The 27,164-nt window shown below is 45.2% G+C and overlaps 1 protein-coding gene across 2 annotated transcripts in view; it reads right to left on the bottom strand.

Annotated features, from left to right (window-relative positions):
• LOC134350974 (disintegrin and metalloproteinase domain-containing protein 9-like) overlaps positions 1 to 20,957 on the bottom strand; it is a 156,337-nt gene extending 135,380 nt beyond the window's left edge. Inside the window, exon 1 of one of the 2 annotated variants that reach the window (XM_063056913.1) lies at positions 20,598 to 20,957. In XM_063056913.1, the coding sequence (XP_062912983.1) occupies positions 20,598 to 20,664 (67 nt within the window). In that variant the 5' untranslated portion in view covers positions 20,665 to 20,957. The remainder of the gene's footprint in view (positions 1 to 20,597) is intronic. The other variant, XM_063056914.1, reaches the window with a different exon arrangement.
• Positions 20,958 to 27,164: the final 6,207 nt, after the last annotated feature.

Here is a 27,164-nt window from a genome sequence, read left to right as displayed (position 1 = left end):
GTCCCAATCTTCAAGCACACCTTTTACTCTAACCCCGTTTCATTCCCATACAGTTTTATTTTTGGATTACTAAAACTCAGGAGACACTACATCCCACTTACAGTAATTCAGAAGCTCATCTTATTGCCCACTTTGCCGTTCCTCCCTTCTGAACAGCTATGAATATAATTTGTTCCTTGCTAGTCTTACCTCCTGTAAATGGAATTCTGAAAGTAGTGACCATCAGTGGGATGAGATTTTTTTTAAATATCAGGTCATTTCATGATCAATGTTAATAATAGTGTGCTCTTTAATTTATGATATTATTGTATTTAAATCCCCCAGTTGTTGAGGTAGGATTCCACCAATCCAAGTCTGTGGACACCAGCTTGGTAACATAAACAGTATGTTATTATTCCCTTGGGTATAAGGCAGGTTTCAATGCCAATTTACAGCAAGTGCAAGTTGTCTTGAACTGTAAATAGGATGGCATCTCAGAAACACAGCAAAAACAAGGTGTGGCAAGATCTCATCCATGATTGTGACCAGCTAATCTGGCAGATTTTAAAAAGCAGAAAGATTTAAGAGGATTAATTGTGCCAGAGGATTGCAGGGAGACAGCTTAGCTCTTGTTTAACATCTTCCCATCAATCCTTACCAATTTTTAACTGATGCACCATAGAAAGCCTCCTATCTGGCTGCATCATGGCTCGGTACGGCAACTGCTCAGCATGTCCTGCAAAAAACCTCAGAGTTGCGGACACAGCTCAGCACATCTCAGAAATCAGCCTCCCCTGCTTGGGCTGTGCCTATGCTTCTTGCAGTCTTAGCAAAGCTCCAAAACCTGGGCCTCCGTACATCCATATGCAACTTGATCCTCGACTTCCTCACTCGGCGACCACAGTCTGACAGATCGGAAATAACAACTCCTCCTCACCAACAATCAACACTGGCACAACTCAAGGATGCATGCTTAGCCCACTGCTCTAGCCTCTCTGCACCTATGAATGAGTGGCTGAGCACAGTTCAAACGCCAACGATAAATTTGCTGATGGCACAGCTATTGACGACAGAATTTCAGATGATGAGGAGGCGTACAGGAGCGAGATGGATCACCTGCATGAGTGATATCACGGCAAAACCCTTGCCCTCAACATCAGTAAAACCATGGAATTGATTTGTGGACTTCAGGAAGGGCAAGTCGAGGGAACACATACAAATCCTCATCGAGAGATCAGAAGTGGAAAAGGTGAGCAGTTTCAAGTTGCTGGGTGTCAAGATCTTTGAGAATCTATCCTGGGCCCAGCATTTTGATGCAATTACATAGTCGACATGACAGCAGCTATATTTCATTAGGAGATTGAGCGGAATTGGTATGTCATCAGAAACACTCTCAAATTTCTACAGATGTTCACTGCATTCTAACTGGTTCCATTGCTGTCTGGTATGGAGGGGCCTCTGCTGAGAAAATTGTAACCTCAGCCAGATGCATCAAGGGCACTAGCCTCCACGGCATCCAGGCCACCTTCAAAAGGTGAAACTTCAGAAAAGTGGCATACATCGTTAAGGACCCCATTCACCCAGGACATGTCCTCTTCTCGTGGCGCCCATCAAGGAGGAGGTACAAGAGACTGCTCCGTGTTTCAGGAACAGCTTCTTCCCCTCCGCCATCAGATCTCTGAACGGACAATGAACCCACGAACACTTTGCCAGTATTTTTCCCTCTCTTTTTGCACTACTTAGGTTTATTTTTTAATTGCACATCTTAATGAAATTTAGTTTTTATTATTATGTATCGCAATGTACTGTTGCCGCAAAGCAACAAGCTTCACGACATATGGCAGAGATTTATTAAACGGGATTCTGAAATATTTTGCTTTGTGTCAGCAATACATTGCAACACAAAATACCATAAATTACAGTTTTTTATATATATATATATATATAGAGCTAAAAAGAGGGCAAAAAATGAAAAAAAGTGAGGTAGTGTACACAGGTTCATTGTCCATTCAGACATCTATTGGCAGTGGAGAAGATGCTGTTTCTAAAATGCTGAGTGTGTTCAAACTCCTGAACCTCCTCCTCGATGGTAGCATTCAGAGGGAATGTCATGGGTGAGGAGGGTCCTTATTAACGGATGCCATCTTTTGGAGGTGGGCTCAGCACACTTCGTTGAGGGGCATAGGTGTTGATGGTCAGTGAGGAGCAGACTATCTGACCATCTGAACTGACTGTGCTCTCGCAGTGAGAAAGTCAAGGATCCACTTGCAGATTCAGGTACAGAGACACCCAGGTTTTAGAGCCTGTTGATTAGTACTGAAGGTATGATCGTGTTGAATGCTGGTGCTAAAACCCCAGCATTTCTTCGCAGTCGGGGTGACAAAGGGAGCTGGGTAAAGCCACTGTGAAACACCCGAAAGCAGGTTCACACAGAACTACGGGCAAGCAGTGTACAACTTCAGTACTACGCATAACACTTGGAGAGGGAAAGACTGCAAAAACAATTTTAAACCAGCAAGGACCCACAAAGGAAAATAATATTGAAATTGGTTGTGGGCAGTCCAGAAGCAAACCCCTCACTCCCACCGAGCTCTGGCACCCACAGCAGCCCACACCTAATTTTAGGCTTGGCTTCATTTTTAGCCACGGTCTCCACTGGCAATTTCCCGATACATTCCAACTCTGACTGCAGATATTGAAGGCTGATTGCAGCATTGGTGTTCAGTCCCTCCAATGAGCAGCACACCCCCAACTGGGCTTACAAGCAGGCTTCACTCAGCAGTAAAAACTAACAAAGAGGCAAGAGTCACCTTCGTGAGCATTCACCACTAGCTACGCAAACTGTCTGAGCCGCAAGTATTTTTCATAGATATTCTAGTACACTGGCCAACTGGGGAGAAGAGGCCATGAACTGAAGACTCAAAAGTTCAAAGTAAACTTATTAATTATCAAAGTATATAACCCTGAGGTTCATTTTCTTGCAGGCATACTCAATAGACCCACGATAGAATCAATGAAAAACTGAGCATTTAACCAGTGTGCAAAAGTCAACAAACTGAGCAAATTCAAGAAGAAGAAATAATAATAATAATAATAATAATAATAATAATTAAATTAGCAATAAATATTGAGAATATGAGATCAGGAGTCCTTGTAAATGGGTTCATGGGTTGTGGGAACAGTTCAGTGATGGTGCAAGTAAAGTTGAGTGAAACTGTCCCCTTTGGTTCAACAGCCTGATAGTTGAGGAGTAGTAACTGTTCCTGAAGCTGGTGGTGTGGGTCCTGAGGCTCCTGTACCTCCTTCCCGACAGCAGCAGCAAGAAGAGAGCATGAGCTGGGTGGTGGGGGTCCCTGAAGATGGATGCTGACAACGCTGCATTCTGATGTGCTCAATCATGGGGAGAGCTTTAGCTGTGATCCACCTCAATTCTGCTCTTTTTTATCCTTCACTTGAAGATATCAATGAAGGAGAAGCAACAAGTTAAAGACAACATCGGAGAACGTTGTTGCCAAAGGTTTGGGGATTTTAATATCTATCTCTCCCCTCGCCTATTTAACCAATGTACTGACCGGCTGTGTCACTGCCTGGCATGGGAACTGTACCACCCTCAGTCACAGGGCACTGCAGAGACTGGAGCTGGCAGTGATGTGAACTTTACTTTATTCAGGACATTTACAGCGGCAGGTGTGTAAAAAGGGTCCAGAGGATCATCAGGGCCTCCAGCCGTCCCAACCACAAACTGTTTCAGCTGTTTCTGTCCAGCAAACGGTACAGCATCAAGACCCGGACCAACAGGCTTCTTTTACCAGGCCATCGGACTGACCAATACACACTGATCTGATTGTGTATCTGACTGTACATACTTGTATACAAAGCAATTAATTGCAATCCAGCTAAAGGGTCTCAGACCGAAACATGAACTGTACTTTTTTCCCATTGATGCTGCCAGGCCTGCTGAGTTCCTCCAGCATTTTGTGTGCTGCATGTACACAATTTTACTGTTTGGGCAATATCCTCCCATATTTCCCCTCTTTGTTACTTATACATTGTGACAGAAATGCAACATAAAGATTTTTACTTCCTTGGATGTAAGAAATTAAATAAATAAATGCAATAAAATAAAATAGCCATTGTTCCCTCTAGTCTCCCGCCCAGTCTCACCCTTCTCAAAGTTGCCTCAGATTTCAGACTTCTCTGCTCCATTCCTGAATTTAATCATTCTATGGTTGGTAGCCAAGAACTCCAAGCTCTGGAATTCTGTTGTTTGCCTGAACAGTTGCCCTCCAAGCCAAAAAAATAAATATCCTGATTTGGAAATGTATCATCATTCCTTCTCAGTCACTGGGTCGAGATCTCACTACCACCTTCACAAGAACAACTAAACAGGCCAGGCACCTAAGAGCTGGCTCAGCCTGCTGTCTTTTCCTGTTCAATGGCACACCTTAAAAAACAAATTACTTGACCTAGGTTAAGGCAACCTGCCCTCATGTGTGACACAGAGCCAACTTGTTTGCTAACTCTTCTAAATATTGACTTGTACCCACAAATGAAACCATAGAACCAAAGAAACTACAGCACAGAAACAGGCCCTTTGGCCCTTCTTGGCTGTGCCGAACCATTTTCTGCCTAGTCCCACTGACCTGCACACAGACCATATCCCTCCATACACCTCCCATCCATGTATCTGTCCAATTTATTCTTAAATGTTAAAAAAGAACCCGCATTTACCACCTCGTCTGGCAGCTCATTCCATACTCCCACCACTCTCTGTGTGAAGAAGCCCCCCCTAATGTTCCCTTTAAACTTTCCCCCCCTCATCCTTAACCCATGTCCTCTGGTTTTTTTCTCCCCTTGCCTCAGTGGAAAAAGCCTGCTTGCATTCACTCTATCTATACCCATCATAATTTTATATACCTCTATCAAATCTCCCCTCATTCTTCTACGCTCCAGGGAATAAAGTCCTAACCTATTCAACCTTTCTCTGTAACTGAGTTTCTCAAGTCCCGGCAACATCCTTGTAAACCTTCTCTGCACTCTTTCAACCTTATTTATATCCTTCCTGTAATTTGGTGACGAAAACTGAACACGATACTCCAGATTCGGTCTCACCAATGCCTTATACAACTTCATCATAACATTCCAGCTCTTATACTCAATTCTTCGATTAATAAAGGCCAATGTACCAAAAGCTCTCTTTACGACACTTTTAGGGAATTTTGTATCTGTATTCCCAGATCCCTCTGTTCCACTGCACTCCTCAGTGCCTTACCATTAACCCTGTATGTTCTACGTTGGTTTGTCCTTCCAACGTGCAATACCTCACATTTGTCAGTATTAAACTCCATCTGCCATTTTTCAGCCCATTTTTCCAGCTGGTCCAAGTCCCTCTGCAGGATCTGAAAACCTTCCTCACTGTCTACTACACCTCCAATCTTTGTATCATCAGCAAACTTGCTGATCCAATTTACCACATTATCATCCAGATCATTGATATAGATGACAAATAACAATCGACCCAGCACTGATCCCTGTGGCACACCACTAGTCACAGGCCTCCACTCAGAGAAGCAATTCTCTACCACCACTCTCTGGCTTCTTCCATCGAGCCAATGTCTAATCCAATTTACCACCTCTCCATGTATACCTAGCGACTGAATTTTCCTAACTAACCTCCCATGCGGGACCTTGTCAAAGGCCTTACTGAAGTCCATGTAGACAAGATCCACTGCCTTCCCTTCATCCACTTTCCTGGTAACCTCCTCGAAAAACTCCAACAGATTGGTCAAACATGACCTACCATGTACAAAGCCATGTTGACTCTCCCTAATAAGCCCCTGTCTATCCAAATGCTTGTAGATTCTGTCTCTTAGTACTCCCTCCAATAACTTACCTACTACCGACGTTAAACTCACTGGCCTATAATTTCCCGGATTACTTTTCGATCCTTTTTTAAACAATGGAACAACATGAGCCACTCTCCAATCCTCCGGCACTTCACCCGTAGACAGCGACATCTTAAATATTTCTACCAGGGCCCCCGCAATTTCAACACTAGTCTCCTTCAAGGTCCGAGGGAACACTCTGTCAGGTCCCGGGGATTTATCCACTTTAATTTTCCTCAAGACAGCAAATGACAGAGAAATTCTGCAGCTCATGCCGAAATTTAGGCGCATGTCCAAAACCCACTGCAGCCCCTTCTGTACTCCGGTGAGTGACATCGATCAGTGTGCAATGTACAAAAGGTGTTACTCTGGTGGTTTTCCACTGGAGTTACACAGTTTGCAGATGTCACAACAGTGACAATTACACCATTCCTCCAGTCTGTCCGTCTTGAAGCCAAGTTCCCGGGATGTGCCAATCAGCATTACCAATGCACAATGTCCCATTGGCTATCGGAAAACTCCTTCTCCAAGCTGTATTCTAACTGCCCAAATCTCCAGGGCAAACTGCTATTGGTATTATTGTCACATGTACTGAGATACAGTCAAAAGATTCTAGCTGAAGTTCCCCAACCATATCGCAGCCACCACCCTGCGACCAGACATTGTCCTAGTGTCTGAGTCTACTAAGCAAGTGGTGCTGCTGGAGCTGACAGTCCCATGGGAAGATAGCTTGGAGGAGGCCTTTGAAAGGAAGCTCTCCAAGTACGCAGGACAGGTCAGCAACTGTCAGCAGGCTGGATGGAGAGCGAGGTGTCTCCCAGTGGAGGTTGGTTACATAGAAACATAGAAAATAGGTGCAGGAGTAGGCCATTCGGCCCTTCAAGCCTGCACCGCCATTCAGTATGATCATGGGTGATCATCCAACTCAGAACCCTGTACCTGCCTTCTCTCCGTACCCCCTGATCCCTTTAGCCACAAGGGCCATATCTAACTCCCTCTTAAATATAGCCAATGAACTGGCCTCAACTGTTTCCTGTGGCAGAGAATTCCACAGATTCACCACTCGCTGTGTGAAGTTTTTCCTAATCTCGGTCCTAAAAGGTTTCCCCTTTATCCTCAAACTGTGACCCCTCGTTCTGGACTTCCCCAACATCAGGAACAATCTTCCTGCATCTAGCCTGTCCAATCCCTTTAGGATTTTATACGTTTCAATAAGATCCCCCCTCAGTCTCCTAAATTCCAACGAGTATAAGCCTAGTCGATCCAGTCTTTCATCATATGAAAGTCCTGCCATCCCAGGAATCAATCTGGTGAACCTTCTTTGTACTCCATCTATGGCAAGGATGTCTTTCCTCAGATTAGGGGACCAAAACTGCACACTCACCAAGGCCTTGTACAACTGCAGTAGTACCTCCCTGCTCCTGTACTCGAATCCTCTCGCTATGAATGCCAGCATACCATTCACCTTTTTCACCGCCTGCTGTACCTGCATGCCCACTTTCAATGACTGATGTATAATGACACCCAGGTCTCGTTGGTTGTAGGGGATTTGCAACCCGTTCCTTAGTTAGAGCCTTCAACAATTTGGGCATCGAGGGAGAGAGGAAGAGGAGAACCATCTGCTGTACCACCGATGCGGCAGAGAGGGCCTCAAGATGGCTGTGGCTCAAAAGAGGGGAGCCATGGAGTCATAAGTAGCTAGCCATTTAGACACAAGCTGGGTTCTGATCAGCCCCGGCTGGGTCACCTGGAGGAAGTTGTATGATGTTGAAAGACCCGAAACACCCGATGATTCCAGGAACACCACTGAAGATGAGTCCAGAAGCATCAGTAGATGTATGTACACAGCAGTGTTCTAAATGCCATGTCATATATTTTTATTTAGAGACACTGCACAGTGATAGGCCCTTCCAGAAGTCCGAGAAGCCCAATTACACACGTGACCAAATAACCTACTAGCCCGTACAGCATGTCTTTGGCATGTGGGAGGAAATGGAGGATTCAAAGAAAAGCCCACATTATCAAGGGGAGAATCTACAGATGGCGGAATTGAACTTGGATCGCTGATGCCATAATGGCTGTAACTTTACAGATACACTACCATATCCCACTGTCCTATAATTATATTGAGGTAATAAGAATAAAACAGAACGCAGAATATCATGTTACAGTTATGCAGAAAGTGCAGTGCAGGCAGACAAAGCATCTAGACCGAGACTTTGCAAGCCTCTGCCAGACTGCAGAGAGATCGCAAAGGCAAACTCAAACTTTACACGGGACTTGTAACGTGCTGCATCACACAGGGCTCGAGATTCACCAAGGCTTACCTGTAAGGTGCCATCAGGAATCTAACTAACACAAATCTAAGATCTTGAACAAAGGGCTGTTTCCATGCTCCAGACTAGAACGTCTACAAAGCAAATGTCAACTACTAGAACAAATGCAGCCACCTCTGATATCAACAAGCACCAAATTCAACTAAAGAAGGGATCCTGATGAAACAATTGCTGGGCAGGCATCAGGTCAAACGTGTGGCATCTACAGCAATGCAATAGATATGGACTACTACTACTACGTTGACTCAGGCCTAGGGGGCCGGCGTCAGGCACGATGACAGACTCTCCACTTCTCCCTCTCCCTCATCAGTGTGTTCAGTTCATCTACATTAGCCGCACCACTGACGAAGGGTCTCGGCCTGAAACGTCGACTGTACCTCTTCCTAGAGATGCTGCCTGGCCTGCTGCATTCACCAGCAACTTTGATGTGTGTTGCGTAAATCCAGAAATACTGTCTCTCCTAAAGTGTAATTCAATCCATTATTACATACTGTGCTCCAGTTATAAAAGTAAATCTTCATGGTAATTATACCTTTTGACAACAATAAACTTGAAACTATAAACAGAACAAAACATTCCAAATTGGCTGAAACAGCCTCACTTTCATTCCACGTGCTTACAAGCCACCCATCTCAGAATCACAAGGTTTATTCACTGAAGTTAGATGAATGATTGCAACATGTTGGTCACGTGGACGACACTTCCTCTTGAAGGATAATCAAGTAGCGGTCACTGTTTAAAAACAAGGGGAGAGATGAGTCCATTTTTTCCCTCTCACAGGGTCATGACCTTTTGGAACTCTCTTCCTCAAAGGGCAGCTTTTAAGTATTTTTAGAGTAGAAGTAGATAGGTTAAGCAAGGGGTTTGAACGAATCCCACTAGGAGGTAGGACCATGGAGCTGAGGTAACAATCAGGCACCATCTCCAAGAATGTTGAAGGCCCTACAGCCTACTAATGCTCTGAATTCATACATTACTGCCCACAACTTGGGAAGAACAATCTGATTGTGCAATGTAGTGGCGACAATTATGTTGACAGCACATATTTTGGCTCAGGGTTCGATCACAGAAGGTTGTAGGGCATGTCGCTCCGACATTTGTTTCAACAGCTAGAACACTGAGCAGGAATATGCAGGATTGGGGTCAAGAGCAGGCCAGGGAGAAGAATGAACGCCGAATTATTATCAATAAAACAACATGAAAACTGAAGTAAACATAGAAAGTACACAAAATCCTCAGCAGGTTGGGCAGCATCTGTGGAGAGAGCAGTAAACCCAAAGCCGATGATCAACGCAATGGAAGATCACGGATGTGATAAGTTAACTCTGCCTGCTGAGTGCGTCCATAACTTCCTGCTTCTAGCTGGGTTGTGAAGATATTTTGTTGGGATCCTGTCCTGTGAGGCGGCCAGTCCAAACAACATCCCAGGCTGAGTACTCTGAATCAGGTTTATTATCACCAGCATGTGACGTGGAATTTGTTAACTTAGCAGCAGCAGTTCCATGCAATACAGAAGAAAAAAAAAGTAAATCTTATTCAGTGTACTTAATACAGTATATGTATTTTGAATAGATTAAAAATCATGCAAAAAACAGAAATACTATACATTTAAAAAAAGTGAGGTAGTGTCCAAGGGTTCAATGCCATTTAGGAATCGGATGGCAGAGGGGAGGAAGCTGTTCCTGAATCGCTGAGTACTTCAAGCTTCTGTACCTCCTACCTGATGGTAACAGTGAGAAAAGGGCATGCCCTGGGTGCTGGAGGTCCTTAATAATGGACACTGCCTTTCAGAGACACTGGTCCTTGAAGATCTCCTGGGTACTTTGTAGGCTAGTACCCAAGATGGAACTGACTAAATTTACAACCATCTGCACTGCTTTCAGTCTTCTGCAGTAGCCTCTCCCCCCAATACCAGACAGTGATGCAGTCTGTCAGAATGCTCTCCACAATACATCTACAGAAGTTTTTGAGTGTACTTGTTGACATGCCAAATCTCTTCAAACTCCTAATGAAGTACAGCCGCTGTCTTGCCTTCTTTATAACTGCATTGATATGTTGGGACCAGGTTAGATTCTCAGAGATCTTGACACCCAGGAACTTGAAACTGCTCACTCTCTCCACTTCTGACCCCTCTATGAGGATTGGTATGTGTTCTTTCATCATACCCTTCCTGAAGTCCACAATCAGCTCTTTCATCTTACTGACGTTGAGTGCCAGGTGGTTGCTATGGCACCACTCCACTAGTTGGCATATCTCACTCCTGTACGCCCTCTCGTCACCACCTGAGATTCTACCAACAGTGGTTGCATCGTCAGCAAATTTATCCATGGTATTTGAGCTATGCCTAGCCACACAGTCATGGGTATATAGGGAGTAGAGCAGTGGGCTAAGCACACACCCCTGAGGTGCACCAGTGTTGATCGTCAGCGAGGAGGCTGCTAAGGGAGTATGCACTCCAGCTCATTAATATCTTCACAAACATCTTCAACACTTCACTCATTCAGGCTGCTGCCTCTCATGCTTCAAATCAGCCGCCATCGTCCCTGTACCAAAGAACTCTACACTTTCAGAACTAAGCAACTACCTCCCAGTGGCACTGATGCCAGTTATCATGAAGTGTTTTGAACAGTTGGTAGTGGCACACATTAAAAACGCCATTCCTGCCACACTGGACACTCCCCCATACACTTACCTACAGAATCGCTCTACGACAGGTGCCAAAGAGTCTGTCATTCACCTGGCCCTGACACACCCAGAAAACAACGGTACGTAAGTCAGAATGCTTTTTCTGGATTTCATTTCGCCATTCAACACAGACCTTGGTGAACAAACTCCTACTCCTCAGTCTAAATAGACCACCGCGCATCTGGGCGTTGGACTTTCTAGCAAACAGATGTCACATAGTCAGGATGCAATACTACTCCTCCTTCCCCATCTTCCTCCCCATGGGTTCCGTCCAGGGCTGTGTGCTGAGCCCATTGCTATGATTTGGCTCACACATGACTGTACGGCAAACACCCGAGTAACCACATCATAACATTCATCGATGACACGACAATGTCATCACCAACAACGATGAGCTGACCTACAGAGAAGAGGTGGAAGAGCTCGAGACCTGGTGCCACACAAATAACCTCTTCCTCAATGTCAACAAGACAAAGGAGGGGGTTATCGACTTCAGGAGAACTCACACCACTCATAACCCTCCTTACATCGGTGGCACCACAGTTTAAATCCTGGGAGTGCACTTCTCTGACAACCTCTCATGGTCCCAGAAAACATTCTACACAAACAGAAAAGCTCACCAATGCCTCTACTTTCTGAGGAGGGTGAAGAGAGCTGGACAATGCACATCTATGCTCACATTATTCTACAGATGCGCAGTAGAGAACATCCTATCATGCTACGTCACTACATGGTACAAGAAACTGCACCGGATAGGAAGGCTCGACAACGGGTAGTCAAAACTGCCCAATGCATCACTGTCACCAACCTATCCGCTATCAAGAATGTATATACAGAAATGGTCAGTAACATCATTAAGGATACCACCCACCCTGCTCATGGACTGTTTGTCCCTCTCCCAGAATCACCAGCCTCAAAAACTGTTACTTTCCCCGAGGCTTATCAAAACTCCACTCATTAACCCACTACTTTATCATTTCCTGTCAGTCACCTTATGTACAGACATATGCTTATCGTCATTTTATGGACATACAATCAATCCAGGTATATAAACTTTCAGGTACCTATATCTGTTTTGTTTTTATTACTGTATCCTTTATCTTGTGCTTTTTTGTGCTGCATCGGATCAGACCCAATCAATCCATGTATACAAACAATCTTATGTATTTATATTTATTGCGCATTTTTATCATTGTGTTCTTTAGCTTACGTTTATTTTGTGCTGCATCGGATCTGGAGTAGCAATCATTTTGTTCTCCTTTACACTGACATTAAACAATCTTAAGCCTTTATTACAATGCACTCTTCACAATAAATACTTGCAGTTTAGAAAATACAGGCCACATTTATAGTTTATGCTTAAATTGGCAGAGTGATACTCAAGTGCACCGAATGAATTATCTTCAGTTTCGGAGTGCTTGGTCAGAGTAGCACACGGGAAATGTGGAAAGGCATGAAGAACATTATTGGCTTCGATCAGCCTAGCTGTAGAGCCTCAAGACGCAGCTGTGAATGGGCTAATGAGTTAAACCAATTTTTCAATAGGTTTAACAATTGCCCTCCTGTTCACTCCCACCCCAACCATCAACACACCAGCCCAGGTGCCAAGGCACCCAATGCTCCCTCAGCATTAACACCTCCTCTCCTCCCTCCTTTAGTTCAACACATATCCAACACAGTCTACATACCCTCCTTTCCCTGCACCTACCATCCACATCTCCACATACCAACTGCTATTGTCCCGATCTTCACCTCTCCAGCCCCCACCTTCCACCAACTCCCCAGTCATCATGGAATCATCTTCAGTTCTGAGCGGGTGAAAAGGGCTCTGGGAAAACGCAGGCACAGCAAAGCATTGGGACCAGATGGTGCGAACCCCAAGGTTGTGAAGGAATGTGCTGAGCAGCTGTGTGCAGTTCTCCAGCGCATTTTCAATATGAGTCACTGCCTGGAAAGGGTCCTGGCTGTGTGAAAAACATCATGTGTGGTCCCAGTACCCAGGAAGGGCTGACTGAAAATCTTCAATGACTACCGTCCAGTGGCCCTGACCTCACACATCATGAAGACCCTACCGACGCTGATCCTGGCTCATCTCCGACTCCTGGTCAGGTCAATCCTCGATACCTTGCAGTTTGCCTACCAGGAGCACACTGGAGTCGACAATGCTGTCATCTAACTGCTGAACAGAGCCTACTCCCACTTGGATAAGCTGGGCAGCACTGTGAGGATCACGTTTTTTGATTTCTCAAGTGCCTTCAACACCACAGAGCCCTCACTGCTGGGGGGAAGAGCTCTGTTCAATGTAAATTGGCACTTCCATTGTATCCTGGATAATGGACAACCTGACTGGCAGACCACAGTTTGTGCAGCTTCAGAGCTGTGTGTCGGACATGACTATAAGCAGCACTGGGGCCCCACAGAGGACTGTATTGGCTCCCTTCCTGTTTACCCTGTATATCTCAGACTTCAGATACAACACAGAGTCATGTCATCTGTAGAAATTATTTGTTGACTCAGCAATAGTTGGGTGCATAAAGGGAGGACAAGAGGATGAATACGGGGGCCTGGTGGAGGGCTTTGTCAAATGGCACAAGCTGAATCATCTGCAGCTCAGCATCAGTAAGACAAAGGAGATAGTGATGGTCTTTAGGAAGGCTAAGCCTGCACTGCTCCCTGTTACTACTGATGATGAAGACATAGATGTGGTGAGGACCTACAAGTACCTGGGGGTACACCTGGATGACAGACTTGAGTGGAGCACCAACACAGAGGCTGTGTACAAGAAGGGCCAAAATAATCTCTATTCCCTGAGAAGACTGAGGTCCTTTGGAATATGCAGGCCTCTCCTTCACGTGCTCTACCAGCCTGTTGTTGCTAGTACAATCTTCTATGTGGCAGTGTGCTGGGGCAATGGCATCAACACGTGTGATGCCAACAGGCTCAATAAACCAATGAGAAAGGTTGGCTCTGTTACAGAGGTCAAACTGGACACACTGCATGCTGTGGTAGAACAAAATACCCTACAGAGAATCCTGGCAACTCTGGACAATGTTTCTCAGCCTCTACATGCCATCCTGGCTGAACAGAGGAGAACTTTTAGTAATAGATTCAGAGGGCTCTGCTCCAAAGAGCGCCATGAGGTCATTCTTACCCTTGGCCATTGGGCTCTATAATGAGTCAACTTACAGCTGGGGAAGTGATGACCCCTCCTGTTAGACTGTTTGAGGTAACTTATTTTTATTCTTTCTTACTTCCCTTCTAATATTTGTGCACGTGTAATGCTTCTGTAACACTGTAATTTCCTTTGGGATCAATAAAGTATCTATCTATCTAGATTAATTTCTGTTGACCTGAACTAGGGTGCTTACGTGTGTCAGGAGAGCTGAAGACTCTCAAGTGATGGCTGTGAAATTACAACTTCATATTGGGGTTAATCAAAGATGAACAGAAAAGGAGGTGGTCACTGAGCTATCAAGGAAAATTTCCACCTTGCTCTGCTGGAGTGACCATTCAAAGACAGTATTCAGAGTAGTACCACTTCACAAACACATTACAATGACTATGGAATTGCTAAGACTCTAAAAATCCATAATATGGTCTTCATAGATACATCTTTTTTCAGTTTATACATCATAGAACCAGACTATTGGCCCATCCAGACCATCTCAGCATTTCCTCGGCTCTTCCCATTCTCTCTGAATCCATCCGTGTGACTCTATTCCCTTCGATCTGCCTATCCAGCCTGCTCGTAAGTGTATCTACTCCCTCAGGTGGGAGTGAGATCTTCATCCCCTCCAGAGTCACAGAGACTGCAGGTGCTGGGATATGGAGCCACAAACCAATCTGCTGGGGGAATTCAGCGGGATGAGCAGTGTCCGTGCAGAAACAGGAACTGTCAACATTTTGGGTCAGTTCTGAAGCTAGATTTTCACCCAAAACATCAACCATCCTTTCCCTCCTACGAATGCTGCTGGACCCGCTGAATTCCTCCAGCTCTTTGAGAAAAAGGACTTCCTGCTGAAATCTCCATTCGATTTCCAGACATCGATGGCCACCAGAGTTAACTCCCCACGTCAAGTCTTACATCAGAATGATCGACGACACAAAACACTTCTCCCTCCCTTCACCTGCTGCAAGTTTCTAGCACTTTCTGTTTTGATTTCAGATTTCCCACATCTATAGATTTTTTTTGTTTTGAGTTTATTTCAGGAATGTTCTGGGTGAGAGCTTTGCTCGCCAATCTGATACACTGTATAACTGCTGAACTGTGAGGCATGTATAATATAGTAATTCCTCTCCCTCATCCCTCCCACATCCTGCCAAAAGCTTTCAATGTTTCCAAGATCTCTGCCAAGTCACCCCTTAGTCTTCCATTCCCAAGGGAAAGGAGAACCTGTCTATTCCTCTTTCCGCGATACTCTGACCAGCTCTAAAAGCTCATTTCACTGCCTACGTAAACCTTCAAATATTTTGCCTTAGGAAAGCAGTAGCTTTCAGTACCGCGGAAACTTGCAAACAGTGACCTATTGCACTCAGGCAGATTCTACGAACAAACTGTCCAGTTTAGCCTCGTACCCAGTCTCATCCAGTTACACTGTAAATTAATCTTGTCTGATACTCCTGAAAGTTTAAGGGTAAAAGAAAAACGAGACAAGAGACTCTGCAGGTGCTGGAACACGCACAAAATACGGGAGGAACTCATCAAAGTCGGGGAGCATCTGTGGAGGGGAGTAAACAGTGAATATTTCAGGCCGAGACCCTTCACCAGGATTCCTGAGGGTCAAGGTTTAAAATCCCTCTAGTACTTAAAATTGGATTCAGTCATGGTCATACAGGACAGGACCAGGCTCTTTGCCAGCCATTGCACACACTCATTTACATTAACCTCCAGCATTCTGTGTGTTGCTTTACATTGACCTTATAAAAATTCCTATTTTTTTAAATAAAACCTTTCCGCACATCCTTTAACTTCCTCCAGATTCGACCACTCACCCACGTAGGGAATTTTTTTTAACAGTGGCCAATTGACCAACCAGTCCATACACCATTGGGATGTAGAAGGAAACTAGGACACCCAGAGGAAACGGTATGGTCACAAACTCCACATAGAATGGAAGCTGATTTAGTTCAACCATATCAAAAACGGATGAATCAAAACACAGTCAAAGCATCAACACCGTACAGTTACACACAGAAAACGCTGGAGGAACTCAGTGGGGAAAAGAATAAACGGTTGGTGCTTCAGGCCGAGACCCTTCATCCAGACTGAGAAGTAAGGGGGAACATGCCAGAATAAAGGCAGGAGGAGGGAAAGAAGCTAACTGAATGGTGATAAGTGAAGCCAGGTGGGTGGGAAAGGACAAGGATTGGAGAAGAAAGAATCTGATAGGTGAGGAGAGTGGACATAGGAGAAAGGGGACACCGGGGGCAGGTGAAAAGAAGCAAAAGGTCAGAGTGGGGAATAAGAGGGGGGGGGGGATCTGTTTACTTCAAGGAGAAATCAATATTCAAGCCACCAAGTTTGAGGGTACCCAGACAGAATATAAGGTGTTGGTCCTCAGCCCCGAGGGTTGCCTCATCTTGGCATAAGAGGAATTGGAATGGGAATTAAAATGTTTGGCCACTGGGAAGCCCCACTTCTGGCAGGTGGCACGGAGCTGCTTGATGAGGTGGTCCCCCAATTTACAATGGGCCGCACCAACGTAGAGGAGCACCGGATACAGTAGACAACCCCAGCAGATTCGCAAGTGGAGTGTTGCCTCACCTGGAAGGACGGTTTGGGGCCCTGAATGGAGGTGAGGGAGCTGGCGTATGGGCAGGTGTGGCATTTGGGCTGCCTGCAGAGCTAAGTGCCAGGAGGGAGATTGATGTGGAAGGAAGAATGGACAAGGGCCACCAGTAGCCACCCACTTCAACTCTGCTTCCCACTCCCATTCCAATATGTCCATACATGGCCTCCTCTACTGCCATGATGAGGCTAAACTCAGGTTGGAGCAGCAACACCTCATATACCCTCTAGGTAGTCTCCAGCCCCTTGGTATGAACATAGAATTCTCCAACTTCTGGTAATTCCCTCCCCCTCCCTTCCCCTATCCCCATGTCACTCTGCCCCCTCCCCCAGCTGCCTATCACCTCCCTCATGGTTCCGCTTCCTTCTACTACCCATTATGTTTTCCCCTATTCCTTCTTCACCTTTCCTGCCTATCCCCTCCCTGCCTCCCTTCCCCCACCCCTTTATCTTTCCCCTCACTGGTTTTTCACCTGGAACCTACCAGCCTTCTCCTTCCCACCCTCCCCCCACCTTCTTTATAGGGACTCTGCTCCTTCCCTCTACAGTCCTGACGAAGGGTTCCGGCCCGAAACGTCGACTGATTGTTTCCACGGATGCTGCCCGACCTGCTGAGTTCCTCCAGCGTGTTGTGAGTGTTGCTTTGACCCCAGCATCTGCAGAGTATTTTGTATTTGTAATGGACAAGGGGATCCACTTACAGTACATTGGGTAAGGGTTTCAACTGTGGCTGAGTATTTAACAGACTTACTGTGCATGCAGCTGAGTTCAGGTCTCACTGCAAAAACCCAAGCAGAAAATCCAGGCTAGCTGTCTACTTCATTAGTGGGGGAGTGCTGAACATCAGAAAAGGAAGTGGATGGTTCAAGGGGCGGGAACCAACGTAAAAAAGTCTGAGTGAGAAACAGAAAGAGGGAACGCTTTCTTTCTGAGAGAGCGAAACACCCTGCCTTCAGCAATCATGACAGGGTACTAGTCCTGACGAAAGGTCTCGGCCTGAAACGTCGACTGTGCCTCTTCCTATAGATGCTGCCTGGCCTGCTGCGTTCACCAGCAACTTTGATGTATGTTGCTTGAATTTCCAGCATCTGCAGAATTCCTGTTGTTTACTAGATCAGCACTGGGCAGAGGATACGGATGACCCCCACCTAACCAAGGGTTACGTCTGCTGGAAAATGAATATCATGAAGTCCCGTAATTAAAGCCACATCAGCTCTGCATGCGTCAAGGAGCACGTTTTGAAGAAAACTAAATTCTGTGTTGACTTATTTACTTTTTTTTCATTCCCACATAAATTCCACTGGAGTGAATTTTATTTAATATACATCAAATTTTTGGGTTGTGATTTATGAATTTTGCAAGGGCAAATTTCAGTAACCTGAACAGTGTCGCCTGTACTTTACAGAGCTGATGGAATGAACAGTGGGCTGGAGCCCAGGGATTTGCTCCACTTGGCATCAACAGATACCTGACAAGCCAGATGCCCTCCTCCTTTGCCACACAAGATGACAAATGTTCTTTTCCAGATAATGCATTGCATACGTGATACTATTTCAATGAAACAGTCAGCTCACCTTGGCCAACGTTTAAACCACAACACATCATAAAGACGGTTTATCTGACGTTTGTGGGAGCTTTCTGTATCCAAACCCACTGCCATCTATCCTGCTCTACAAAAATATCTGTTTCATTGCCTCCAGAGAAGAGAAGCTGCAATAAAAACTTACTGACAATCAGAAGTCTTTTGTACTGCTTTTTGCTTAATAAATTCATTTAAGCATTAATATTTTCCACAAATTGTTACATTCAGATTGGTGACCCTTGATGTAATCTTCGGGTAAAGCTACAGGTTTACTTTTTAAATGAACCTCATCTAAAGCAATCCTAGTTTTAGGCAGACTGTAACTTTCACAGAGCAAGAATTTAAATCTCACGCCAGTGTTGGGAGGCCCCTGAAGCAAAGCATACATGTCCTGTTCCGCACTTAAAACAAGTAAAGCAAGCATGCTCTTGCACAGTTGCTGAAAAATCAGACACATTAAACGTAATCAAGACAATGGAAGGAATAACAGATCAGTACTAGAAAAATCCGTACAGACATACTAAAATTCAGAACTGGGACGTTTCTTTGAGACTGCATAACAAGCACTGTGCTCGACAAACAGAAGAAACTAGATCTTGCTCATTCAAATCAAACACAACTGCTTTCTGCAAATAGTTTCATGTAGTAATCAGATGGAAGTGATTATGTTATTATATTCATTCAAAATCTTGCTCCCCCACCCCACATCCTGCGTTCCTGGCTGGCACGTCCTTATTTGGGCAAGAGGATGATGGGATAGACTGCATGGATTTACCCAGAAGGTCAATGCTACTCCTACCGTAGCCAGTTCAGGGGGCCTGTGCACTTGATGACGAGTGGAGGAGCTTCACTCACACTGCGGAACTGTTCCGATGAAACTCCAGATGGCAGAAAAATTAACTCTTCGATTCTCAACCATCGCTAGATCAGCAAGAGCATCTCCAAGATAAAGTTTAATAATGCGAAATGCAGCAGTGTGGTTTGTGTCTCGGCATCAAGTGCGGGCGAGTTCCAAGCCCCACCGTATGCACAGGCATTGCCCCTCCAGAGCAGTTCTGAGGGGAGTTGCAGTTCTAACACTGCAGGTCTTTTGTCGAGAAGTTAAACTACCGATTTATTTGAGCTAAAAGAACCAACAACTCCCCCACCTCCTGGGGCAATATTTACCTCACCCTCAGTACACTAAAACAGAACTTCTGGTCACTCTCACCCTGCTGTTTTGGGAGCTTGCCGCGCATAAGTACACTCGGTTCCTACAACACCTATAAAGTACCTCATTGGCTACAAAATACCTCAAGAAGCATTTAAGGGAGCTGGGTGATAATACACGAAATCCAAGACTAGTAAATGGTTTCCAAGTACGATAAGACAGTCTCTTGACCTCACAATCTACCTTGCACCATATTGTCTACCTGTACTGCGCTTTATTCCTGTAACTGTAACACTTTACCCTGCATTCTGTTACTGTTTTACCTTGTATTCCCTCAATGGACAGTATGCAAGACAAGCTTCTTGCTGTAACTCGGTACTTGACAATAAACCAATTTCAATTACCTCAGACATAACACAGAAACAGGACATTCACCCATCCAGACCCTATTTTACCCAACAACACACATCCCATTTGTTTGCATTGGGACTGCACCTTTCTATGTCACACCTAAATTCCTATCAAACTGTACTTAAACGTAGTGACTCTACCCGATTCCTCCGGCAGCACATTCCAGATAACGATTACTTTTGTTCAAAAAAAACCACAACCCTTCCAATCTCATTTAAATTTTGCTTCCGTTCACCTTAAACCAAAGCCCTCTTGTGTTTGGTACCCCACACCGAGGAAAAATAAAAAGTTGATTTTTTTTCTCTCTGTCACATGCACAAGTGCAAAAACAAACTTCACAGCAGCATCACATAAGATATAAAATATTCACTAGGAAAACAAATTATACAAGAAAGAACATAATTAGAACAACAAAAGGCTTATCCATCCTTTCTATACTTCTCTTAATACTACACGCCTCTATCAGATCTCCTGGTACACTAACTGTGAAGAATTGGAGATATTACTACGAGGTGGTCAGAGACAAATCAAGTAGGACGGATCTCCCCTTCCCTATAGAGCAGGACACTGGTGCGCCCCACACCACACTCCGATCAAAACAAGCCGGCGCTCCCAACACAAAGAGGGAAGGGTTGAGTTTATAACCCACAACTTTATCCCATCGGCTGCTCGATAGGAGACAATGGCTGGGGGGCGGGGGCTGAATTCAGGGTTCTGAGGGACAGGCGCTTGGACAGAGACTGAAGAGGGAGGGAGGGAGTCCGGTGAGGTGGTAACTCACCCGCGGCTGGTGTCAGCAAACACAGGAACGCAGTGAGTACGGAGGATCCCGCGAAACTCCGAGCCATCTTCGTGCGGGCGTCCTATGCTCAGCAGCGGTGCATTCCCCTTCGCTTAACCTCACGGCACGGGGTAGGAAAGGGCAGAGATAGCGGCGGTGTGGCCGGGACTACCGCCCTCGTAACACCCGTAGCTCCTCGGTGACCTGCCCGCCTTCAACCTCTCTCTCCCATTGATGGGTGTCCCGGGCGGGCGCATGCGCAGCCGGCCTCGCCGCAACTGCGCATCCTCCTGCCAGCGCGATCCCCCGACTGAGCTAACAGTACATTCTCCTAGCGCCTGGCGGACGGGAAGAGCTTGAGAGCAGAGGCTGATGATAAAATACCTTTTCTTCCTACATTGGACACTGCCACGTGTTTATTTTTTCTCGCACTTTTTTTTTCTATAATTCATAGATGTGTATGTCTTTGCACTGTAGCGCTGGGACTAAACAATGAATATTATCCCATGTAGCAGTGGTAATAAATCTGATTCAGATGATGCATGGACGTACAGAGCAAGATAACATACTTCCTTGCTGATAGTCTGTGTATTGCCGTGAGCAGACACGCCCAGGAAATAAATGCATAAAAATTCGCTTCTTGCAGCAGCACAGTACAGTACACTGCAAATATAATTTATATAAACGTAAATTATGCATCAGCTACACAACAAAATAAACTGGAGCAACATTGGTGCCAATTGAGTCAGGGGCAGAGTTCGGGATTTTTTGGGCCAGTCCGACAACCTGATGGCAGCGGGGACGAAGCTGTCGTTGAACCGGAGGCTGAGGGTCGCCAGGCTGTCCTGTCTGATGGAGGTGTGACAGAGAAGTACCTACAGTACTAGCAATTGAGGCAGCCCGACAGAGATACACCAGGCTCAGTGTTGGGATGGAGGGATTGCCCAGTCGTAGGCAGCTGAAGATGTTGACTCTATATTCTTTGAAAACCTAAAATAGAAACCTGCGGGTGCTGGAAATCTAAAACCAGAAAATGCCAAAGTATCCTTGGGAATTTATAACAATCAAGGGTGATCTTATTAAAGTCAAGCTGAGTTTGTTGTATGCATAAGAACAGGTGCAATGAGCTGCTGACCTGCAGCAGCATCACATAGCATTAGAACCACAAGATTCACAAAAAAAAAGCGTAAATGCAAATTATAAAAAATTATAAAAGAAAGAACACAATTCGAGCAAAAGTCCATTGTAGTGGAAAATGGCGGAGTGTTGCCCTACCGAATAAGTGATTAATGTTCAAGAACCCCATGGCTGAAGGGAAATAGCTGTTCTTGAACCTATTGGTGTGTTACTTCAGGCTTCTGTACCTGCTGCCTAATGGTAGCTGTGAGATGATGGCAGGATCCCAGTAGTGGGGTCTTTGATTATGGATGCTGCTATTCTGAAGCAGTGGTGCCTCGTGCAGATACTTTCGATGGTAAAGAAGGATGAGACCATGATGTGTTGGGCTGCGTTCACTGCTCTCTGCAGCTTCTTTGTGTTCCTGCATCTACAAATTGCCATACTGGACCATGATGAAACCAGTCAGGATACTTTAAACAGTACATCTGTAGAAGCTAGAGTGCTTGGTGGCAAGCCGAACCTCCTCAACGTCCTAAGACAGCAGCGACGCCAGCACACCTTCCTTGTGTTTGCATGCACAGTATGTGCTGGGCCCACGACACTTCATCCAACATCTTAACACCGGGACTTTGAAGCTGCTAACACTTTCCACTGCTGATCTCCCAGTGTCGGCTGGAGAATGCATGCCCGTCTTGCCCTTCCTGCAGTCAGCGGTCCGTTCTTTAGCTTTACTGGCATTGAGCAACAGATCTCAAGAATCAAGATTATTTAATGTGATTTCCAGTACACAAGGGTAAAGGAGGATGAAAGAATTGTTACTACGGATCCAGAGCAGCACAAAAAAAAACACACAATCAGATAAAGAACACAGCCAGAACAAGCACGATACAGATAAATACATAAGACAGTCCTGGTGAAGGGTTTCAGCCCAAAGCGACGACTGTACTCTTTTCCATTGATGTTGTCTGATCTGCTGAGTTCCTCTAGCATTTTGTGTGTGTTGTTTGGATTTCCAGCATCTGCAGACCTTCTCGTGTTTGTGTTCTATACATAGGTTGATTGTATGTCCACAAAGTGACGCTATCGACAGAAGTGTCTGTACATGGGGTGACTCGGACAGGAAATGATACAGCAGTGGTCGTTGGGGTTGTGGAGGGGTGGGTTAGTGGGTGGAGGTGTTGATCGGTCTTACTGCTTGGGGGACAGTAACTGTTTCGGAGTTTGGTGGTCCTGTCGTGGATGCTACATAGCCTCCTCCCTGATGGGAACAGGACAACCAGTCCATGAACAGGGCGGGGTGTATCCTTCATGATGTTACTGGCCTTTTTCCGGCACCTTTCTGTTCAATATATCTTTGTAGGCTGGTGCTGGTGATGTATTAGGCAGTTTGGACTACCTGTTGAATATCCTTCCTGTTTGCCACAGTGCAGCTTCCGTACCATGCAGTGATGCAGCTTGTTCGGATGCTCTCTACTGCACATCCGCAGAAGGACGTGCATCAATACGTGGACTGATGTGCATTGTCCAGCTCTCTTCAGTCTCACTAGAAAGCAGAGGTTCCTTGACTGTGTTGAGTGTGCTCTGGGGCCATGGGAGGTTGTGCGAGATGTACACTCCAGGCAGTTTGAAACCGCTCGCAGTTTCCACTGCTCTGCCGCCGATGTAAAGAGGGGTGTGAGTGTGCTGAAAGATCTCCTGACATCAATAACCATCTCCGCTGTCTTGCTGAAATGGAGGAAGAGGTTATTTGCCTGGCACCAGCTCCTCTCTGTAGTCTGTCTCATGTTTGGTGGTGATAAGCCCCACCACTGTCGTGACATTGGCAAATTGGGGATGTGATTACTCGGTGTTTGGCCAAGCAGTCGTGTGTGAGCAACATGTACAGCAGTGGGCTCAGCACACAGCCCTCGGGGGCACCCATGTTGAGGATGATGGGGAGGGAGGAGCAATTGTGCATCCTGACTAACTGGGGTCTGTTGGTTAGGAAGTCTAACACCCAGTTGCACTGTGGTCTATTTAGATCAAAGAGGTTTTGATGTTTTTACATCTGGGTCCAATGTTGTTTGTAATATATATTAATGATCTGGATGATAGGGCGGGAAATTGGATTAGTAAGTATGCAGGTGATACTAAGATAGGTGGTGTTGTGGATGATGAGGTAGGTTTTCAAAACTTGCGGAGAGATTCAGGACAGTTAGAACAGTGGGCTGAAAGATGGCAGATGGAGTTTAATGCTGAAAAATGTGAGGTGCTGCATTTTGGTAGAACTAATTGAAATAGGACATACATGGTAAATGGTAGGGCATTAAAGAATGCTTTAGAACAGAGGGATCTAGGAATAATGGTGCATAGTTCCCTGAAGATGGAATCTCATGTGGATAGAGTGGTGAAGAAAGCTTTTGGTTTGCTGGCCTTTATTAATCAGGGCATTGAGTATAGGAGTTGGGATGTAATGTTGAATTTGCTTAAGGCACTGGTAAGGCCAAATCTGGAGTATTGTGTAAAGTTCTGGTCACCAAATTATAGGAAAGGTGTCAATAAAATTGAGAGAGTACAGAGGAGGTTTACTAAAATGTTGCCTGGGTTTCATTTCCTAAGTTACAGAGAAAGGTTGAACAAGTTAGGTCTTTATTTTTTGGAGCGTAGAAGATTGAGGGGGGACTTGATAGAGGTGTTTAAAATTATGAGGGGGATAGATAGAGTTGACATGGTTAGACTTTTTCCATTGAGAGTGGGGAAGATTCAAACAAGAGGACATGGGTAGATTGGATTGGATAGATATTAGATTAAATTGGATAGATATATGGACAGGAAAGGAATGGAGGGTTATGGGCTGAGTGCAGGTCAGTAGGACTAGGATAGGGTAAGAGTTCAGCACTGACTAGAAGGGCCGAGATGGCCTGTTTCCGTGCTGTAATTGTTATATGGTTATATAGTAGGAGTTAGTTCACCAAGGTCTGGGTTGAATGCTGAAATGAAATTTAGAAACAACATTGACAAAAGTGTCCTTGTTTTCTCGGTGTGTCAGGGCCAGATGCTTGACAAAACCTCTGGCATCTGTGATGGAGCGATTCTATGAGTAAACATACTGGTGAGCATCCAGTGTAGCAGGAATGGTGTTTTTGATGTGTGTCATTCCTAGCCGTTCAAAGCACTTCATGATGAGTGGTGTCAGTGTCCCTGGGCGATAGATAGGTGGAGTACTGAAGATGTCCGTGAAGATGTCAGTAAGCTGGTGTGCACACTCTCTGAGTTCTCAGCCTGGGATATAGCTGCCTTATGGGCTTCACTGGCTACAGAATCCTTCGCACATCTGCTGCTGTTACAGAAAGTGGCTGCTCACCTGGGAGGGGGTGGGTAGCTTTCATGGCTGGCGTTATGATGCATGCTTCTAAGTGTGCATAAAAGTCGTTTAGAGCACCGGGGAGGGACGTATCACCGCTGTAGCTGGCATTGCTTTCCCTTGCATAATCAGTAATGCCTTCAACGTCCAGCCACATACACTGGGGATTGTTATTGGACAGATGTTCCTGAACTTTTTTTCATGCATAGGCAGTCTTTGCCCTCTTGATGCCTAAGATGAGGTTTCTCTTGACTGCTCAGAGAGCTGTTCTTTTTCCAGACTTAAAGGCAGTGCCCTGGGCTTTTAGTAGGGAGCACACCTCTGCCTTCAGCCAGGGCTTCTAGCTGGGATGACCATTCCTGAGGTACCAACACCGTCTACATACTTACAGATGTAGCCGGTGACAGATGAGGCACATTCCTCGAGGTCTGTGTCTTCTGTGTTTGTGGCAGCTTCCTTGAGCATCTGCCCGTTCGTCCATTCAAAACAGCATAGAGGTTGTTTCATTAGGCCAAGCGGTCCTTTAAAATGGATTCTCCATCTTCAGCAGTGGTCAGCATGCTGGGATTAATTAAGAGGAGTTGATAGTATGTTGAGATATTTCCAGTTTCTTATTGGAACATGTAAAATCCAAATGGGTATTGGTTTATAATTGTCATATGCACCAAGATAGAGTGAAAAAATTGTGTTTGCATACCATCCAGACAGATGTTATACATAAACATAACATATATATTTATGCTATATTTCATTCATTAGTATGTCAAAGTGGTAGTAAGAAAAATACAGAATGCAGAATATGGTGGAGTAGTTCCAGTGAAAAATAAATAAATAAATTATAGATAATAAATGATGAGGTAGATTGGAAAATCAAGAGTTCACCATTTAATGTGTGAGAGGTTCGTTCAAGAGTTTGGTAACAGCGGGATAGGAGTTGTCCTCGAGTCAGGTGGCGTGCGCTCTCAAGCTCTTTATATCTTCTGCCCAGTGAGAGACGGGACAAGAGAATGTCTAGGTAGGAGGGGTCCTTGATTATGTCAGCTGTTTTTACGAAGCAATGGGAAGTACACAGTAGATGGGTCTTATGGGGTAAATATTCAGATATTTTCACTTGTGGGAGACTTGGAAGGAGAGGACATGGTTACAAGATCGGGAGACGGTTGTTTAAGGCTACGACATGCAGAATTTTCTTCTTTACAGAGGATGGTGAATCTCTGGAATTCTCTACCCCAGAAGCTGGTGGAGATTAGATCTGTGAGGATATTAAAAGAAAAAGAAGGAAATTTTTGAAAGATGGGGAAACTGAGGGTTCAGGGGACCTAGCACAAGATTAGCCATGATCATAGTGAGTGGGAGTACAGTCTTGAGGGGCTGAGTGGCCTACACCTGCTCCTGTTTTAGAACATAGAACATAGAACAGTACAGCACAGTACAGGCCCTTCGGCCCTCAATGCTGCGCCAACCCTTAACCCCTGTCTCCCATATAACCCCCCCACCTTAAATTCCTCCATATACCTGTCCAGTAGGCTCTTAAATTTCACTAGTGTATCTGCCTCCACCACTGACTCAGGCAGTGCATTCCACACACCAACCACTCTCTGAGTAAAAATATTTCCTCTAATATCCCCCTTGAAATTCCCACCCCTTACCTTAAGGCTATGTCCTCTTGTATTGAGCAGTGGTGCCCTGGCGAAGAGGTGCTGGCTGTCCACTCTATCTATTCCTCTTAATATCTTGTATACCTCTATCATGTCTCCTCTCATCCTCCTTCTCTCTAAAGAGTAAAGCCTTAGCTCCCTTAATCTCTGATCATAATCCATACTCTCTAAACCAGGCAGCATCCTGGTAAATCTCCTCTGTACCCTTTCCAATGCTTCCACATCCTTCCTATAGTAAGGCGACCAGAAATGGACACAGTACTCCAAGTGTGGCCCAACCAGAGTTTTATAGAGCTGCATCATTACCTCGCGACTCTTAAACTCTATCCCTCAATTTATGAAAGCTAACACCCCATAAGCTTTCTTAATTACCCTATCTACCTGCGAGCAACACACATCAAAGTTGCTGGTGAACGCAGCAGGCCAGGCAGCATCTCTAGGAAGAGG

The sequence above is a fragment of the Mobula hypostoma genome, chromosome 8 (genome assembly GCF_963921235.1).
Source record: "Mobula hypostoma chromosome 8, sMobHyp1.1, whole genome shotgun sequence".
NCBI classification, from domain to species: Eukaryota; Metazoa; Chordata; class Chondrichthyes; order Myliobatiformes; family Myliobatidae; genus Mobula; species Mobula hypostoma.
Note: the sequence above shows the minus strand (reverse complement) of the source record. Positions and strands in the feature narration are given on the sequence as shown.